Here is an 18,276-nt window from a genome sequence, read left to right as displayed (position 1 = left end):
TCTTTTCGGGACAGCACTTGCGGTGCCCGTAGCGCACATCCCCGCATCTCGCATGCATCATGCAGCGTGTCGTGTTCGAAGGGCCGAAATTTCTGTGGAGATAGGTGGCAACGAACAAACACCATACGCATACACGGGCCAACGATATTGGGTCAACAGACAAGCGGGGCTCTCCAGCCTAGTATACACTTCGCATCTAAGATCGGTCCTTTCTTCAAGGCATTACTTCGTGGCTCCGAAATCCAATTGTCGGGCAGCGTTCTTGAACGGGCCATCATCGATCTCGCCACCCCGGCGGCTTAAATCGTCCCCCATCTTCTTGGTGCCCGACTTGCGTGGGAGATCCTCATTTTTAGTCGGCCGAGGTTCAACCGACCACCACTGGTGCTGCAGGACTTGGAGAGCGGTGCTGCGCTTGCGCGGATCCAGCGCGCACATAGACATCAGGAGGTCGGCCCCAACTGGACCCGCCGTGGGGAACTGCCGCAGGAAGAACTCTCGACCCTGCACCGGGACGACCTTGTCTGTTACGTAGTTGGGCAGCTGGGTGACTCCAGGCCAATTTGCTTCGGTCGGCGTGCCAAACGCCTCGCAGATTTTGGCAATTTGGTCCAGATCCGTGTTGCCGGCCACAAATGGGACGCGCAGGAGCAACTCGGCAAACACCATGCCCATGGACCAGACATCGACCGCTCCAGAGTATCGCCGTGCCCCGTAGAGCAGTTCGGGAGGTCGGTACCAACGAGTGATCACTTGATGGGTCATGTTGAGGTGTGGATCGGCAAAGGATCGGGCCAGACCAAAGTCGGCTAGTTTGACCTCGCCGTCCGCCGCGATCAACAGGTTGTTGGGTTTGATATCACGATGGAGGACAAAGTTCTCGTGGCAAAACCACACGCCGCGGGCAAGCATCCCCATCCAGGCCTTGATGTCAGCAACACCATAGTGCATGTCCCCGTCCTTGATCAACATCTCTAGGTCGCCCCCCGGGAGAAACTCGAGAACCAGGTTGAGGTTCTGGTCCTTGGAGGAAAAGACATCATGAAGTGCAATTACATTCTGGTGAGACAATTCTTGGAGGTACTTGACTTCTCGGATGGCGTCCATAGTCAGCCCATCTTTGTACTCCGCGTTGACCTTAATCTTCTTGATTGCGACACAGGAGGATGGATCATCTCGGAAGTGGCCCAAGTAGACTATGGCATATGTACCTTCGCCTAATTTTTTCCCTGTAGTTTATAACGGGTGTCAGTCTATGAGCCCCTGTGATAGTGAGAGTTTCATGTCATCCAGGCACAACATACCCTTGACATATTTCTGTCGCACATCATCATTCAGCTGTTCCGTAAGCTCTCGGTCTGGGTAAGGGTTCGTCTTGGCGGGAGCGGCGGGACCGGATGCACTCTTGGCTGCGGCGGCTCTTAACCGGAGAGTGTTGGGGGATGCCACAGTCACCGAAGGAGAGCGTGAGCCAAACGGTGAGAGCGCCATGCTGGATTACCACCAGCTTGCGGCAGGGTGAAAGCTCACCGAGGAGCTACACAGTAAGATGATGCTGGCAGGGGAAAGACACCAAAAATAATTGATTGGTGATCAAACAAAGGCCAGAGTGAAGCTGAACTAAAAGATTCACCTTGCGAGGAAGAGTAAAAGCGGGCTTTGCCCCCAGATATCGCGACGGGGGCGCGTTGTATGAAGTGTTCCCGGACTATCGTTAATCCCGCGGATCCCGACCGTGAAATTCTCAGGACCAAACAGCGGCCACCGAACGATTTGACTCCGCGATTCGACAGAACCCAAAAGCGCTAGCCTCTCCCTTCTCCCTTCACATCTCCCTCCCTGAAGGTGTCTAGGGCTTTTTGTTGGGTCATTTATAACAATCAAAAGCCAGGCAAGCAATCGGTGTGCGGGATTCAGCCCGCATTTGCACCCGTCCATCATGGCGATGCGCAACTTGCACCTACGCAGTCTTGCAAGCGGCCTCTTTCAAAGAGCCAGCATCTCCAGACAATGCATTCGACCTTTCCACCGCAAAGTGGCACCCTCAGTGCCTTCGCCGACCCCCTTTGTCCCGGATGTTCCAACCTTCCTTGCCTTGATCGGTCGTGAAATGTCGAAACATGCGAGCAAGATCCCTTCCTGGGAGCAACTCTTCACCTCCAACTCCAACCAACTCCGAGAATTCGGCATTGAGCCCGCTCGCCAGCGACGGTACCTTATCCGGAAGCGCGAAAAGTTTCGCAATGGGCTCTACGGCCCTGGAGGAGACCTGGATCAAGTAGTCGACGGAGTCGCACAGCTACGAGTTGTGGAAATTCCCGTTGAGGCTGCCGACGCAGAACAGAAACAAGGTGCCAGCTCGGCAACCTTGACCCCCGGCATGAAGAAAACGATTGTGAATTTGGCTCCCGGTGTGACGGAATACAAGCACAACCCGTTCGACCCGCTCAAGAAGTTCGCCCACATGAAGATCTATTCTAGCTCCAAGATCAGGGGTCCATTTTTGAAACCTGTCAAGGGCAGCCACGGGTCGGCAGCGACCATTGCTGTCCAGGAGGGCATGTGGGAAGACAAACGCGGACAGAAAGTGGACGGTGGTGAACGACGACGAGTCGAGGTCAGGGCCAGGATGAGACTCGAGGAACGAAGAAAGCGCGCGTGAAGTGTAGGATAATCGGGTTGGGTTGAAGCGTTGATTGCATATATCTCTCGAGTCCTGGTTGTCCCTGTGTTTTCCTTTCGCACTGTACTATATATATATACTATACTATGATCCCGCAGCAACAGAGATCTTCTGATACATTTCCTGTGAACAGTAGATGGAATTGGCCTAAAAATTAGTGTTTGCAGCTGATGGCCCGAACAAGGCTTAGTTATCATGCGACAGTACAACCACACGAAACTGTGACTATCGTGCGTGATGCTCAGGTGTCCGGTCGTTTTGAATCGTGTTCAATTAAGTGAATATGTAGGTGATCATGGTAAAAAATGAGAATGCCAAGTAGAGATAGCAGGGGAAAATCGCGGATCAGAAACATGAAAACAAAAAAGGGTTAATGTACAACGAGTCCAGTCGTTCAAGAACGTGGAGAAACGAAGAGGCCTGTAGCCAACAACCGATAGGAGTGGGCCTGTCAGTAGCGCATGTCGCTCACTTGTCCGTGGCCTTTCCCTGTCGCCCAAAGGACGGTCATTAAAGATGATATTTGGTGTCCAAGTGGAAAAAAGTTTTTTTTTTGGGTGTTGGAGGAAGGATTCTTTCAAGAAGGATTGGAAGACATCGCTTGTCCAAAAACACGTCTATGCCTTGGTTCCACGCTTCTCGTAAGAAACAAATGATTTGCCCAAAGGTTTCGAAAACAACGACTGAAGGATGAAATTAGCCACCGCCTAAGATACATATCGAACCATCTAGAGAGAAAGACTTACCGAGTAATCGGTTTCAGGAATGCCAGACGCGCCGGGCGGGCTGGAAAACTTGAAGTGCCTCACCAGCGTAGCCAAAATTGTGCCCAGCTGCACATACGCAAATTGCTCACCAATGCAGCGATGACGACCAGCTCCGAAGGGCAAGTATGGGCTGTTAGTGCCCTTGCTGACAAGACCATAGCCGTAATCGATCTGCTCTTCGTCGTCTTCGTGCTTGGCGGTCGAATCCTCATCCCAGCGGTGGGGGTTCCACTTCAGTGGGTTCGGGAAAAACTCCTCTGATCGGGCGGTAACGCCGGGGGAAGAGAGAACATTGTGGCTGGTGGGAATAACGTAAGGAGTTCCATCAACGGGCATTGGGTTCTTAACAGCGCGAATGATCGAGTGAATCGGTGCGTGAATGCGGAGAGTCTCCTTGATCACCTTGGAGTGCAGATCAAGCTTCTGAAGCCCCTCGTAGGTGAGGGCCGGGAGGTCACTGCCAAGAACACGGAGCTGCTCTTCGTAGAGTTCCTCCACAACTTCGGGGCAGGTGGCCAGACGCAGAACAATCCAAGCCGCGGTGGAAGAGGACGAGTGCTGGCCCGCCATCAACAGCGCAATCATCATATGGGCAACCTCCTCATCCGGAACTGGAGTACCGTTCTTATAGACACAGGACATCAAATTCCACACCATGTCCTCGGAGTCCTTCTTGCCACCAGCCTCGCGACGCTTACGGATGATCTCCATGTACGTCTCGGTCAACTTTTGCTGCGCCGCATCACGCTTGCGGTTATGGGGGAGAGGAGCCCAGGGCAACATGAAGTTGATCGGCGCGAAACCCATATCAAGGTCGTGGTACATCTCGGCGAAAGTGGAGTCGAAGCGATCCCGGACCTCCTTACCCTGAAGCGAGCGCGATGCCGTGTAGATAGTGATCTCAGCGATCACCTTGCAGACGTCGAAAGTACCCTTGGCATCCTGAAAAGCGGCGGAGTCCTTGACAAATTGGTCGACCTCGTTGGTAATCAGACGAACATAGGAGCGCAGCGCTTCGGAGGTGAGTCCAAATTTCACGAACTTTGTGGATTGAGTTAGCATCTGAATGAACATGCCATATTCTCCCGATCTTCCGATCTTCCCACTGCAGGTTCTTTGCCTACCTTCTTCTGCTCCATCAGCTTGGAGTTAGGACAGTCATAGACGACATGGCGCCCAAAAACGGGGGTGGTCAGTGGCGAGTAAACCTCCTCAGCGCAGACATCACGCAGTTTGCCGTTCAGGATGAACTCATTACCCTTTGTGCCTAGGTAAACGGTTGTTTTCTTTCCAAGAAGAATGAATGTAAAAATATCGCCGTACTGCAGGTCAAGACAAAGGATTAGATATCTGAGGGAGAGGGATTCACTTTTGGGAACTTGGAAGGAGTGCCACGTACCTTTGCGCGGGATTCAAAGAAAAACTTGTAGGGATCGATGCCATAGCTGATGGTGCTGCCAACGAAAGGAAACCAATGGAAGACCACGGGGGGTTCATGGGGGCTCTTGAAAAGTAACTGGCGTAGGACATTGACGACGACGGACAAGGAGATGAACGACAACAGCCCAACTGCAACGAGGGTGTAGATGGACTGGGACGAGCAATGCTCGCACAATTGGTCGAGGAGAGCCGAAAAGAGACCCATTGTGAAATGGGTGAGAGAGGGAAAGGGGGAGGGGAGTCGTGAAGCCTTCAAGGAAGAAGGTCGGGAAGAAGAAAGATCGGGAAGGGGGTTGCGCAAAATAATAATCTCCACTGTCATTCGGTGAGCCCGCGACCCGCCCCTCTTTTGCCCCCTGGTTGCTCTCGACACTTTTCAGATAATTTGACTAGCCTGACCCCGTTTAGATCTGCTGCGCCTTGAATCATTCGCGGACCGATTGTCTGCTTGACTGCCGACCGGACGCTCACAAGCACCCCCTTAATGATGTAGAATGGATTGTCACGCCACTTCGGTGGAGGCGCGTTCCGCGGGTGCCTGGCGATCACACGATGCATGGTGCAATGAGAAGGGGGCCAAAGGAACTCGATGACCAAATAACCGGGGCATGAGGCAGCGGGGAAAAAAAAGTACAACAGTACAGAAGTCCAGAAGCATAGAAAACCAGAAATATTGAAAGACAGACATACAGAACAGGAATCGGATTTTTCACACCAGTGCATGACTCCCTACAAAAACTATACACATATTAAGCCGGTTTATCTGGCCACTCCGGTCACCCAAATTCTCCCTGGATAACGAATAACCCCACTGAAACCGCAGTTAAAGTTGCACCTGGTACACACATACAAAGCAGCCCGGTAAGCATTATTGAACAAAAGGAGAGAACGAGAAACAAGAAACGATGCGCCGCCCCACCGCTCATCGGTATCGACTCGTGGGTTCATCGTCGTAGAGAGCAGGATCTCCACGCTGGCCCAGATTTGCGAAGTCCCGGGGTTCACGGTTGTTTCCAGGAGATGGTTCACGGCGTGAGGCCTTGGCAGGTCGGTTATGGACTCGCTTGCCCGCTTCGTTCTTGTGGAAGACCTTAACTGGAGCACTGCTGCCCTCGACAAGCTCGCTGAAGTGCACGTCATTGACACTGCTCAGCATGGTTCGCTCTCGTTCGACCTTTCGCTTCGAGAAATCCAGTTTGCCCAGGGCACCCGTCAGCCCGTCCGTGCTGTCGGTGACGCTGGGATACTTCTGGGTGAGCCAAGGGTGTTCCAGACACTCGTCCACCGTAATTCGCCGCTCAACGTCCACGGTGAGCATCCGGTCGATCAGGTCCAGAGCAGGGTCCCCCACGGAGTCCCAGTAGGGTGATGGAAAGTCGAAACGGCCCATACTGATCTGTTGGGCCAGGCTATAGGGGTTCTCCGCCGTGTACAATTCATCAGAGAAGGGGGAAACCCACACAGGCAGATGTAGAGAACCACTCCCAGGGACCAGACATCTACGGCCTTGGTGTAACGCCGGCGGCGATTCTCCTGTAAGATTTCGGGGGCCACATCTATCCAAGTTAGCTTTAATTACCAACGCAAGCCGCTCGATGAAGAGAAATCAACTTACAGCTCGGGGTCCCGCATCTACCAGAAGCAACGAGGAGATGATTAGCATTCCGAGCTCATGAACAGAAAACGACCTCTTGTAACTCACAGCGTGGTCGTAAAAGAATCCTCCCCAATGATCTTCGCAAGGCCAAAGTCGCCCAGTTTGACTGTCAATTTTTTGTCCGCAACCAGAATGTTCTCGGGCTTGATGTCCCGATGCACAATGCCGCGATCATGCTGGAGATCCGCATTAGCACGGCCTTCTATACCATCCTACCATTGTCCGTGGTTGAAAGATGGGGACCTACCAAGTACTTCAGTCCCTCGAAGAGCTGTCGGAATATGTGGCGGGTTTCCGATTCGCTGAGCTTCTGTTTGGTCACAATCAAGTTGAACAACTCTCCTTCGGGGGCTAGCTCAAGAATAAGATAAGCGCCGTCGTTTTCGTCAAAGGTGTCTTTCAAGCAAAGGAGATTGGGGTGATTGACTCCCATGAGAAGGGCAATTTCTTGCTGCACGGTGTCATTCTGCTGGGATTTCTGGGAGTCGCCAGGGCGCTTTTCAAAGACCTTGGCTGCATAATGCTTCCCGGTCGCTCGCTCAGCACACAGGTAGACGGTTGCGAAATGACCCTTGCCCAACTGCTGGAGCCGGCGATATTGCTGGCGAAAGCCGCTGGTGTCTCGGGTCCGGGGGTAGTAAAAGACAAATCGGGCCTCTTTTAAGATGGAGACCTCATCACGGTCCTCTAATTCACGGTGTTTGTTTCGTCCTACAATTGCTTCATTCACAAAGGTTCCGTTACTTGAGAGATCCTCCAGCATAGCCACCACATCCCCTTTCCGCTTCTCCGAGAAGAGAAGGCAATGCCGGTTCGAGATTGTGGGATTATTGATCACCAGGTCTGCCAAGGTTTGTTAGCAGCCGCCTCAAGGGACTCATCTCGGAAGGAGGGATGGTCACTCACCACACTCGGGGTGACGGCCGATCAGATAGCCACCAGGAGCCCGGCCGTTGGCTAATTTTCGAACTTGAGACTTCTTCCCAAGTTGGTCTTTGCTAGATTCATCCCGACTGCTGCAGCCATCTCGGTGTTTCAAGACGAGAGCACCTTTCACGTTGTCATCCAGTGGGACCAGATAACCCCAGACTCCCTCCTCAACTTCATCATCCACCTCATCTGTATAAGCCCGGGGCGGGTAAACGAACTGCGACAAAGCTTGAGTATCTCCTGGCGGCGAGGAGTAGGCCTGGGAGAATTGGGGGTTCGAAGGCGTATGCTGGCGACCCTGGCGTGGACTATCCGGCGGCGTGGCCGTGACTTCGTTACGGATATCTGTCGCCGTCGAATTCCCGTGGGTCAGAGGAGTGGGCAAGTAATCATGGTCAACCGGGGTCTCGAGTGAATGCTGTTGACTTGAAATTCTTTGAGAGCGCCGAGGCTTTTTCAAGTCCTGCGAATCGGCATCCGCGCTGACCTGCGGCAGACGGACGAGGTGAGCGAGCCAGTCCCTAAACGGGGCCTCTCGGGGATCCCACTTACTCTACCCCGTTTGAGTGAGCTTTTCTCACGAGGCGGCATCTTCCTCGTTCGTACCACACTGACCTCGTCGGCTGGGACGCTTATCCGACAGGCCAATCCGCAATGCTGGTCGCTCGGGTCTCAGTGTAGCATTGGCCGTCGGAAATCAGCGACGAATGAGGGATCAAGACCGTGCTAGGCTTCAATCAGCCTTTCAGGACCGAGAAGTCTGATGGGAGGTGGTTTGTGACGAGACAGAGTGTGTGGAGGCGAATGAGAGCTTGGAGGCTTAAGGAAGCTATCTTTGCGGGAGGGTTTTGGATCGCGCCGCTACCGGGGGGGGGGGGCCCTCGTCATACATGTCATTTAGCCCGGGTCCTTGAGCGACACCGATCCTTAAATGGTGGTCCAACAGTCCGATTTTAATCGATTACATTTTTTACTGGTAATTGTCGTTGGAACATAGATCCTCCCGAGAAACCGTCGAGTAACCGTAAACAATAACAACGACATTCCTGAGGGCAATCCAGGGGAAGTCGTCAAGCGGTTCGGCTGGGGCGGACGACCTAGGTTCGCGCGCCGACACGTGCCGTCCACTTCCCCAGGAATCTTAAGGTTGTTAGGCCCCCTTCTCATTTCTTCCCCTTCCTCAAGACCAACGAGATGGATGGGTAAGTAGAGACCTGATGAAACCGTTCCAGCAACAACGGAACGGCTGCTTATGTCGTGCATACTAACGCTCGCTTTTAGCCTTTCGGTCGGGATTCGACGCTCCGCGTTTGAGAAGCTTGCGGCATTGGCCGTCAACTCGCCAGCCCGCGATGATGGGTCTGACCTGGCCCGTCTTGCGAAACAGACTCGATTGGCCCGTCAGGGTGATGAATCTCTGAATGGGATCTTCAAGGAGCAGGCCCCGACATCCCGAGTTCCAATGGTACGTCACTGTTGGCTTCGTTAAACCAACCCCCTCCCCCCCCTCCGAAGTTCTGGACCCAGCCTAATACCTGTATCCTCTATGTAGGGAAATCGCGAACTCGATGTCCTTCTGGCCCTATGCAAAGCTGCCTCCGCCGTCAACGATCTAGAGCATGCCTCGCAATTGGCCGCGCAGCTATCCCGATATTTGCCTGAATGTCCGAGCCAGTTGTTTCGATCGTCGCCGTTCCTTCAGAGTGTGAAGCCTTCACCTTGGGAAACCCTTTCCCAAAGTCTGACTACCGCACTGCTATCACTCGCAACCAAATACTCGTCACTGCGCAAAATCGTTCTAGGGGCAGTCAACGGATATTTGCACAATTGCTCCGAGGCCATCAACGCAGCCACTCCGTTCCAATATTCCACATCTGAAGCAGGAGGACGAGGGGTCGTACAGGAATCAATTGCAATTCTCTCTATCGCAGTCTCTCTGGTTGGATTCCTCGAAGCTTCGGCGAAGTATACAGTCATTTGGACTGCAGATGAAAAGCTCCGGATGATCGATCATCTGCGCGCCATGCTCTCAGAGTCGTTTATGATTGCCGTGGAGACCGCTTCGTCCACCATCCGCAATGCCGGTGTTGCCGACAACACCTTGAAGGACTGGAGGAAGTATACTAGGCGTTACGCAGCTCATGGTCGCCCGCTCGGGGCCATGCTTGTTCAGGAGGGCTTCATGCGGTTTGTGAAGTCGAGCGCAGCATCTCTGATTGGATCCCAGAATTTGTCCGATGATCAATTGTTGGACGAGTACATGGCGGGCGTTGGAATTGCCAAGAGCAATGATGAGGCTGACATTGCTCTCCTCGAGCGGATTACCAACTTAATTAGCGAGGAGATCCGTTTGCTAGAGGACGGGTCGGATTATCTACAGGTCGGCTCTCCCTCACAACAGCGGCTTGCTTTCTCTGTGAAGGGAGAGGCACTGGTTGGTTTCCTGAATTGCGTTGTTTTGGGCGAAGATGCGGCCAACAATGATGTTCTTCTGTCGTGGCTTGAGGATACCTTGGGCGATCCTCAGCAGATGTCATCTAGCCAACTTGCCATCACGGCGCTGAAATGCTCGGCGATTCTCGCCCGGCTATCATCCGAAGGTGCATCGCTGGGAAGACGCTGCCTCTTGAAATTCCTCTCCCAAGGAGGTATCTCAAAGAGCTCAGTCATCATTGTGGCCTCTCGATGCCTTGCTCAAGTTCTCAGCATTCTTTCCGAAGATTCCGTAATTGCGACTTTGTATTCACTGGGTAACACACTGAGCCCTAGTTCTAATACCAACCAGATGCCCCAAGATCAACCTATGGGAGATTCCGCTGGAACAGCCAACAATCTTGCATCTTTTGCGCAGAATGGGAATGCTAGCCAACCCTCTTTTTCCGCTATTAGCGAAGAAGGAGCGACGACTCACAGGAATGTTATACATGCCATTGTGACCATTGCTACCAGTTGCAACGACGACAAGATCAGTGCCCTTGCACAATCTATGCTTCTACAAAAAGTCGGCAAAATCAATGTTGCGGTTGATGCCTACATAATACAAGAAACTGCCGTGCTCGCTTTGAGCAGCGGACAGGCCGAGTTTCAGTTACTGCTCAAATTCTATACCCGAGTCTACCTCGATGGAATCCGTAAAGGCATTGATGTCATCGCGGATGCAGTTCAGTGCGCAATGGCGTATATTTCGGTGACTTTGAGTCGCCACTCTCCCCTTCACCGTCTCTATCTCACCCATCTATTAGAGAGTATCGTCAACAAAGGCGATGTTCCGGACCTCGAGACAGAACGCCACAGAGAGGTTGTTTTTGCTCCTAGTGACATCACGCCTCTATTGAAGCCATTGGCACTGTTGGTTTCGTCCAAAAATAGTTCCGCAGATACGTCTTTGCCGTCGACGAGCTATGATGATGCCACCCTATCTTTATTCCGGGATGCCTGGTTCAACATAGCTATTCATGGAATCTCACTCACCTCAACTGCCGCCCAGAGACATCTCAAGGAACTTTGTTTGCTTGCCAGCCATTCTCCTCCTTTGGTGGCAGAAGATCGCATGGAGTCTTTGGAGAGCGACGTGGAGCTAAATACTGTTCTCAGAAGAGGCACAGGGCCCCAACGAGTCCTGGAACAAAAGCGAACACTGATTGCGGAACTTCCTGGTCGAGAATCGGATATAAAGCGTCTTGATTATCCTCGATCGGTCTTTCTCAACGCTGTGTTGCTGGTTGAAAGCCTTCGGGCGTCATCTGGGGACTGCACCAAAGTCCTCAGCTATTTCCGCGATCCTGCCGTCGCCGCCCCAGAGATGGTCATTTGCATGAATTCTGTTGCCGAAAAAGTTGTTACCTGCTATCTCTCCCGTACCCTTTCTGGAGACTATGATGAATTCTCAGCTCCATACTTGTCGAAGCAGCTGGCCGAGTTTCTAGTCGCGTGCTGCCATCGCATTGAGAGAATCCAAAACATCGCCGCTCAGTGCACCGACAAAATCATTCGTGAATGCCCATCTGCTCTCTGCGAAAAGCATTCTCTCTTTGCTTTGCTTGAAATCCTGACCGTTATGTGGTCCTCTTGTCTTCAAGGGGAACTGGACGAGTTTGAGTGGAAGCCTACTCTGGTTTCGCCTATGGGTATTGTGAAGGTTGATTTACCTGATAATTACGCTTTGAGAAAGGCGACTTTGAATCGGTTCCTCGAGCGAGCCAGAGTATGGGTAACGGCAGTTCTGAATGTCGCACCATTGGATATTAAAGGGTTACTCCAGGTAGGCGCCGAAATCAAAAACCTGATGAGTTGTTCGAACTAATTCAACTCCAGACCTACCTCTCCGAGTATGACGACGATGGTGGCTACGGACATATTGCAATGGGCCGTTCCTTTGCTCTGGAGATGGGCTCCCTCATTCCCCATAGTGACCCACGCCTTGGTAAGATCTTTCCTGCTATATGCAGCCGCATTTGTTCGAGCTCTCTCTTGTCTAACAAATCAATAGGTTCCATTGATAGCCATGAGAGTGGTGTCAATATTGCGTCCGACTTCATGGCCCTTTATACCACGCGTCAGAAGTACCGGCGACCAGACATCTCTTTGCTTGATACTCCCGATGGCCAGGTCATTGGAATTGATAGTTCGTGACCCTTGTAATTTGTGAATTTTTTTCTAATACCTAACGCATCCTGATCCAGGCCGGAATCCCGAAGCGGAGTTTTCACAAGAGTCTGCCACCAATCTAGAATACTCGCTTGCTCGCCTCTACGGGCGTAGCATGAAGGGAGACGAGATCCCTCTGGTTGAAGTGAGGGATGCTTTACGCCAAGCCGCCAGTTTAATTTGCAGCAGTAGTAAACCTCGACTCTCAGTTGTTCACTATCTTGTTGCATTGCCGTTCCAAATTTTCACTAAGGAAACCATCAAGCTGGGTGTTTCCTTATGGCTTGGTGTTATTCACGAGAACCCGGGCGTTGAACCGCGAATCCTCGCACATGTTGTTGAAGCCTGGGAAAGAAGCATCCAGCGTCGACAGGGATTATTTGACCCATCCTTTGAGTATCGTCTCCCTTGACCTTTTTTGTTTGTCAATTTCAAAGATGCTAACTGTTGTAGGTATCTGGATCCCTTGCAAACCAAGATTGAGCTGCTTCCCACAGATAAGGCATTGATGCTCCAAGGACAACAGAAGGCGCAGAATACACTCTCACCGCATTTGCGCATCCTTCAATTTTTTGAGAGTCACTTCAGTGCCATCCGCCTGGGAAATCTTCAGGACCAGCAGCTGTTCTGTCGTTTGATTAGCAGTACACTTGTGGCCCTTTCCAAGACTCGGGGACATCCATTGGCTAGAGAGATACATTTCCGAATAGTTCTCTTTGGTCTGAGAATCCTCAAACATCTCAGCCCGCGAAACGCGGCCGCGTCTTGGAAACTCAAAGATCAGATCCTGTCGGCTGCCTTGAGCTGGTTTAAACATACTCCGAGGTACTTGCCCTTCTAATACCCCAGAAAAGCCCGAGAAGAATGTGCTCTGATATCGTATATGTTAGGTGGTCCTTCGGAGGCAACCGATTGCAAATCAAGGCCGAGGACAAGATCCTTGGCGATGTGTTATCTACACTACGGACTGTCGCAGATATTGCCGCTCAGACCCAAGGGTCCTTCAAATCATTGCAGTCCAAACAAGACTTGGTCCAGATTCTGATTGAGAATGAGAGGTCTCGTCTTCGCGTTTGGCTATTCCCTTTGGAACCTGAGCGGAAGCACCACATGCCCTCGCTCGGTGGCAAGAACCCCACTGAGGTATGTTTGAACAAGGTTTCTGTCCCTTGGCCGTCGCATTTGACGTATTAATCTCAACTTCTATCGAATAGGGTATTGCATCTTTCCTGCGGCTGGCATGGGCAGAGAGCCCGGGCTTGGCCATTCAACTTGCTGCACGATTCCCATCTGCAAAGATGCAGACTGACATTCGATGGCTCATTTTGAACTTCCCTGAAAAGGCTCTTCAGGAGCCAAGCGCCTTGGATATCATGTTCGAATCATCTCTCCCTAGCGACGTCAATTTCCAGTTGAAGGTCGGTACTTAATCTCCCAACCCACTTCCCTCAATCTAACCATCTCCTAGTATCTGTTGTTCTGGGCCCCAGTCAACCCAACTGAAGCTCTTACATACTTTTTGCCGGCTTACGGGAATCACCCCTTTATACTGCAGTACGCCATGCGAGCTTTGGAGAGTCACTCCATCGATGTTAGGTTCTACTTTGTTCCACAACTGGTCCAGGCGCTCCGTTATGATGCTCTCGGTTATGTTGAGCGCTACATTCTGGAAACGGCGAAGTTATCCCAACTATTTGCTCACCAGGTAATTTGGAACATGAAAGCCAACTCTTACAAGGATGAGGATTCTCAAGTGGTTAGTGTCACCATCATTAAATCTAGTTATATCCATCACTGACCTTGCGATGCTATGTATCAGCCGGATCCGATCAAGCCGACCCTGGACCGCTTCGTCGAGACACTGATCTCCAGCTTCTCCAACGAAGAACGTGACTTCTACGAACGAGAATTTTCTTTCTTCAACGAGATCACTGGTGTTTCCGGCAAGCTTCGCCCATATATCAAGAGAAGCAAGCCCGAGAAGAAAGAGAAGATCGAAGAAGAGTTGCGTAAGATCAAGGTGGAGGTTGGAGTGTATCTTCCCAGCAACCCTGACGGCGTGGTCGTTGGCATTGATCGCAAATCGGGTAAACCCTTGCAGAGTCATGCGAAGGCACCGTACATGGCAACCTTTAGAATTCAGAAAACCAGACCTCGATCCGACGAGAAGATCGATTCCGCCAAACCTAAGGCTCGGGGATCTGATCAGCGCCAGCTAGTCGCACATTCGTCGGTGCCTGAGCTAGAGACTTATGAAGTTTGGCAATCGGCGATCTTCAAGGTCGGTGATGACTGTCGTCAGGACATGCTTGCTTTGCAGATGATCGCAGCCTTCCGAAGCATCTTCTCCAGTGTTGGGCTGGATGTCTGGGTTTTTCCCTATCGAGTCACTTCCACTGCACCTGGCTGTGGTGTAATCGATGTGCTGCCGAACTCCATTTCTCGTGATATGCTTGGCCGTGAAGCTGTGAACGGCTTATATGATTACTTTGTCTCTAAGTACGGCGGAGAGGATTCCATCCGGTTCCAGGAGGCGCGCACCAATTTTGTCAAGAGTATGGCGGCGTACTCGGTCATTTCCTATCTCCTCCAATTCAAGGATCGACACAATGGTAACATCATGGTTGATGATGCCGGGCATATTATTCACATTGACTTTGGATTCTGTTTCGACATCGCCCCCGGTGGCGTGCGATTCGAACGAGCTCCATTCAAGCTCACCTCTGAGATGGTTGCTGTGATGAGCGGCACACACAATCCTACACATCACCCGAACGGAACCTCGGGCATCAGTCTGCCGGGAACCAATTCCCACAACCCGACCACTACTCAACCCTACCGGTGGTTTGAATCGTTGGTGGTCAAGGCATTCCTGGCATCTCGCCCCTACTGCACCAAGCTGGCACACATTGTCTCTTTGATGCTCGATAGCGGCCTACCTTGCTTCAAACCCGAGACGCTCAAGAACTTCCGTGACCGGTTTGTGCTAGAGAAAACCGAGAGGGACGCTGCCGAATATATGCGAGATCTTGTGCGCAAGTCGTACATGAGTGTGTCCACGAAGGGATATGACCAGTTCCAATTGATGACCAATGGCATTCCCTACTAGTTCTTTGGGCCAGGACGGTCTGGTTTATTTTCTATCTGCTATTTACGCATTGTGCCATTCCGAGATACCAATCTCATTAATCTCATCTGAATTGTCATCTAAATTCTCTAAGCTCAAAATATTGCAAGACATGTATTTTGCCTCCGCATTACAACCGCTGGTTCAATTCAGGAGGCGGGCCAAAGAAGTAGTACAGCACATCCGTGGATCCGAGACTCCTCAAGTACCGCGTCAGCTGAGTAGCAACATTATGCGTATCGCCTCTGCGTTCTTTTCGAGACTTTCGAGATCGCCAGCTTAAGCTCCTAGTATAGTGGCGATCAAGCATGGTTCGCACCCGGCGCCTCCCTGGTTGCATCTGTTGACAGGCGAGGGTGACTGACGTCATGACTTTATTGTCACCGCGGCTTTCACTATGCCCCGCCTCATCAAAGGGCAAGTCGTTCTCGAGGGAGAAGAATAAGCTTCTAGACAGTAATATGGCTATCAAACGTTAGCTATTAGCAAAATATAAGTGATTGAAATACTAGTTTGATATTGAGTGAGCTTTCGGGTGGTGGCTGCGGGTAGAGCACATGAACCCGGGCACCCGTCACACCGGATGACGAGCCTTCGAGCCACCACCAACCTTAACCATGCCACCGGTGGCGAGCATGATCCATGACGGGCTCACTGTACTGTTAGGACAACTCGGGCTCGGAGGTGGGGGAGGCGCGGAAAGTGGCGGACCCGTTTATAACTCAGGATTTGTGCCTTGCGTGGACAATTTCCTTTCCAGTCGTTCCTTTCTAAGACCATTCGAATCAATCCAATCACGAAATATATGGTGTTGGTTCTTCAGTTGAGAACAAACAAGTCCACCTTTATCTTCCAGGATGAAGGTTCCATTCTTTAACAAGCAAGACGGCGAAGTGGCCCAGTCGCCGCCTCTGACCGACCTGTCTGGGGGATCTGCAGACCGTGAGAAGCGACGTAGTAGCTCGTTTGACGAGTCCCGTGTGCCATGGGTTACCTGGCGATCGCTGGTGCTCGGCGCCTTCGTGTCCATTGGCGGTATCATCTTTGGTTATGATACTGGCCAGATCTCCGGGTTTCTCGAGATGAATAACTATAAACAGCGGTATGGCCAATTGAAGGATGGCGAGTATGTTTTCAGCAACGTTCGCTCAGGACTGATTGTGTCTTTGGTGAGTGATGGTTACCGCCTCATCAAGTACTAGTCAGGAGATTTCTAACGGGATTGTTTGGGTATAGCTGTCAATTGGAACATTGATAGGCGCTCTCATAGCTGGACCACTAGCAGATTACGTTGGACGTAAATGGTCGATCTTTTTCTGGTGTATCATTCTACATGTTGGCCTCATCATTCAGATCTCCTCACCCGATCAAAAATGGTATCAGATGATGATGGGTCGATTTGTCACTGGATTCGGCGTGGGTGCTTGCTCACTGTTGGTTCCCATGTATCAAGGTGAAATTGCACCACGTCATATTCGAGGTGCTATGGTATGGTAAGTAGCAATGACACCGATGAAGATTCCGGGGGACAATAAAATAACAAGCGTTGGGGCCCAGTTCATACCAATTGTTTGTCACACTGGGCATCTTCGTCGCCTACTGTATCAATTTTGGCACGGAGCATATTCAAAATACTGCATCGTGGAGAATCCCGCTTGGAATAACCTTCCTCTGGGGTCTATTGCTAGGCCTGGGAATTTTACTATTCCCCGAGAGCCCTCGATATGACTACCGGCATGGACGAATTGACGAGGCGAAGAATACGATGGCCAAGCTATATGGTGTGCCTGAAAATCATCGTGCGATTGTACATGAGGTTCTCGAGATCCAAGAGCAGCTGGATGCAGAGAAGGGTGCCAAAGGTGGATGGCATGGCTGGATTGAGATGTTCCAAGCGCCACGGATGCCCTATCGGATTGTCTTGGGTATGACTCTGCAAGCATTGCAGCAACTGACCGGTGCCAACTACTTCTTCTACTATGTAAGCTGTCCCCAACACCCACTCATGAAAGCGAATCGAGCAAATGCTCTGGACCAGCAAAGAAAAACAGCTGCTGACGGTTCTCTCACTCTCAGGGAACGGTGATCTTTAACGGCGCCGGTATCAGTAACACGTATGTCACACAGATGATCCTGGGTGGTGTAAACTTCGGCACCACGTTCGGAGGCCTGTATATCATCGAACACTATGGCCGACGCAAGTCACTGATTGCAGGTGGCATTTGGATGTTCATCTGTTTCATGGTCTTTGCGTCAGTGGGGCACTTCTCGCTGGATGTTCAGAATCCACCCAACACCCCTGGAGCTGGCAAGGCGATGGTGGTGTTTGCCTGTCTTTTCATCACTGGGTTCGCCATGACTTGGGGCCCCATGGTGTGGGCCATTGTGGCCGAGCTGTACCCTTCACGGTATCGTGCCCGTGCAATGGCCCTTGCAACAGCGTCAAATTGGCTGTGGAACTTCCTGATCGGGTTCTTCACCCCGTTCATCACGGGCGACATCGATTTCGCATACGGATACGTGTTTGCGGGATGTCTGGTGATAGCTGTTCTGGTGGTATACTTCTTTGTCATCGAGGGCAAAGACAAGACTCTTGAGGAAATGGACATGATGTATGTGATGCGAGTGAAGCCCTGGCAGAGCAGCAAGTGGGAGACTCCGGCTCCCGAGAACCAATTGACGACGGCACAACTTATGGACCGGCGAGTGGCGGAGCAATATGACAAGGAGGAAGAGACGTCCGCCAACGACAAGCAAACGGAAGGCACACCTGGTCATTCGCATGAAGAAGATCCTGTGGGGGCCGGTCCTTCCACGGCTTAGCTGGCGGGTTAATGCATGTCAAGAGTGAGACAAGGGTAGTCAAAAGAGGGGAAAGGGGAGGATCGGCATAGAGGAGAGAAAGGGGGAGGGGGAAGAAAGAGGAGGCAAGAGGCAGAAGCGAGGAGCGAGAACAGCATGCAGATGTCTCAGATTCCAGGGACATGTGATATGACAGCGACCTTGACGAGATTGTATAAACTAT

The 18,276-nt window shown here is 51.6% G+C and overlaps 7 protein-coding genes across 7 annotated transcripts; 3 read left to right on the top strand and 4 right to left on the bottom strand.

Annotated features, from left to right (window-relative positions):
* Nucleotides 1-222: 222 nt before the first annotated feature.
* On the bottom strand, nt 223-1,491 carry kin28 (TFIIH complex serine/threonine-protein kinase subunit KIN28; the record flags this gene model as incomplete). The annotated part of the gene is made up of 2 exons (XM_057083285.1): nt 223-1,229; nt 1,305-1,491. 2 exons carry the CDS (start codon nt 1,489-1,491, stop codon nt 223-225), a joined length of 1,194 nt encoding a protein of 397 aa, XP_056928024.1.
* Nucleotides 1,492-1,939: 448 nt separating this feature from the next.
* Nucleotides 1,940-2,662, top strand: N7462_011570 (mitochondrial 37S ribosomal protein mS41; the record flags this gene model as incomplete). The annotated part of the gene is made up of 1 exon (XM_057083284.1): nt 1,940-2,662. One exon carries the CDS (start codon nt 1,940-1,942, stop codon nt 2,660-2,662), a length of 723 nt encoding a protein of 240 aa, XP_056928023.1.
* A 638-nt stretch (nt 2,663-3,300) lies between these two features.
* Nucleotides 3,301-5,095, bottom strand: N7462_011569 (cytochrome P450; the record flags this gene model as incomplete). The annotated part of the gene is made up of 4 exons (XM_057083283.1): nt 3,301-3,366; nt 3,430-4,491; nt 4,575-4,772; nt 4,850-5,095. 4 exons carry the CDS (start codon nt 5,093-5,095, stop codon nt 3,301-3,303), a joined length of 1,572 nt encoding a protein of 523 aa, XP_056928022.1.
* A 717-nt stretch (nt 5,096-5,812) lies between these two features.
* Nucleotides 5,813-8,068, bottom strand: N7462_011568 (uncharacterized protein; the record flags this gene model as incomplete). Its single annotated transcript, XM_057083282.1, has 5 exons — nt 5,813-6,446; nt 6,593-6,723; nt 6,795-7,390; nt 7,454-7,964; nt 8,030-8,068. 5 exons carry the CDS (start codon nt 8,066-8,068, stop codon nt 5,813-5,815), a joined length of 1,911 nt encoding a protein of 636 aa, XP_056928021.1.
* Nucleotides 8,069-8,729: 661 nt separating this feature from the next.
* stt4 (1-phosphatidylinositol 4-kinase STT4) lies at nt 8,730-15,233 on the top strand (the record flags this gene model as incomplete). Its single annotated transcript, XM_057083281.1, has 10 exons — nt 8,730-8,942; nt 9,030-11,738; nt 11,792-11,900; nt 11,967-12,101; nt 12,160-12,520; nt 12,578-12,949; nt 13,015-13,267; nt 13,339-13,542; nt 13,593-13,880; nt 13,944-15,233. The coding sequence occupies 10 exons, from the start codon at nt 8,730-8,732 to the stop codon at nt 15,231-15,233; spliced, it is 5,934 nt and encodes a 1,977-aa protein (XP_056928020.1).
* A 148-nt stretch (nt 15,234-15,381) lies between these two features.
* N7462_011566 (uncharacterized protein) lies at nt 15,382-15,888 on the bottom strand (the record flags this gene model as incomplete). Its single annotated transcript, XM_057083280.1, has 2 exons — nt 15,382-15,678; nt 15,832-15,888. 2 exons carry the CDS (start codon nt 15,886-15,888, stop codon nt 15,382-15,384), a joined length of 354 nt encoding a protein of 117 aa, XP_056928019.1.
* A 202-nt stretch (nt 15,889-16,090) lies between these two features.
* N7462_011565 (sugar porter family MFS transporter) lies at nt 16,091-18,074 on the top strand (the record flags this gene model as incomplete). Its single annotated transcript, XM_057083279.1, has 4 exons — nt 16,091-16,420; nt 16,488-16,744; nt 16,809-17,232; nt 17,328-18,074. Coding segments are annotated over 4 exons (1,758 nt in total), but the record flags the coding sequence as incomplete, so codon positions are not given.
* Nucleotides 18,075-18,276: the final 202 nt, after the last annotated feature.

Source organism: Penicillium macrosclerotiorum, assembly GCF_028827735.1.
Source record: "Penicillium macrosclerotiorum strain IBT 26536 chromosome Unknown utg000012l_segment0_segment0, whole genome shotgun sequence".
Taxonomy (NCBI): domain Eukaryota; kingdom Fungi; phylum Ascomycota; class Eurotiomycetes; order Eurotiales; family Aspergillaceae; genus Penicillium; species Penicillium macrosclerotiorum.
Note: the sequence above shows the minus strand (reverse complement) of the source record. Positions and strands in the feature narration are given on the sequence as shown.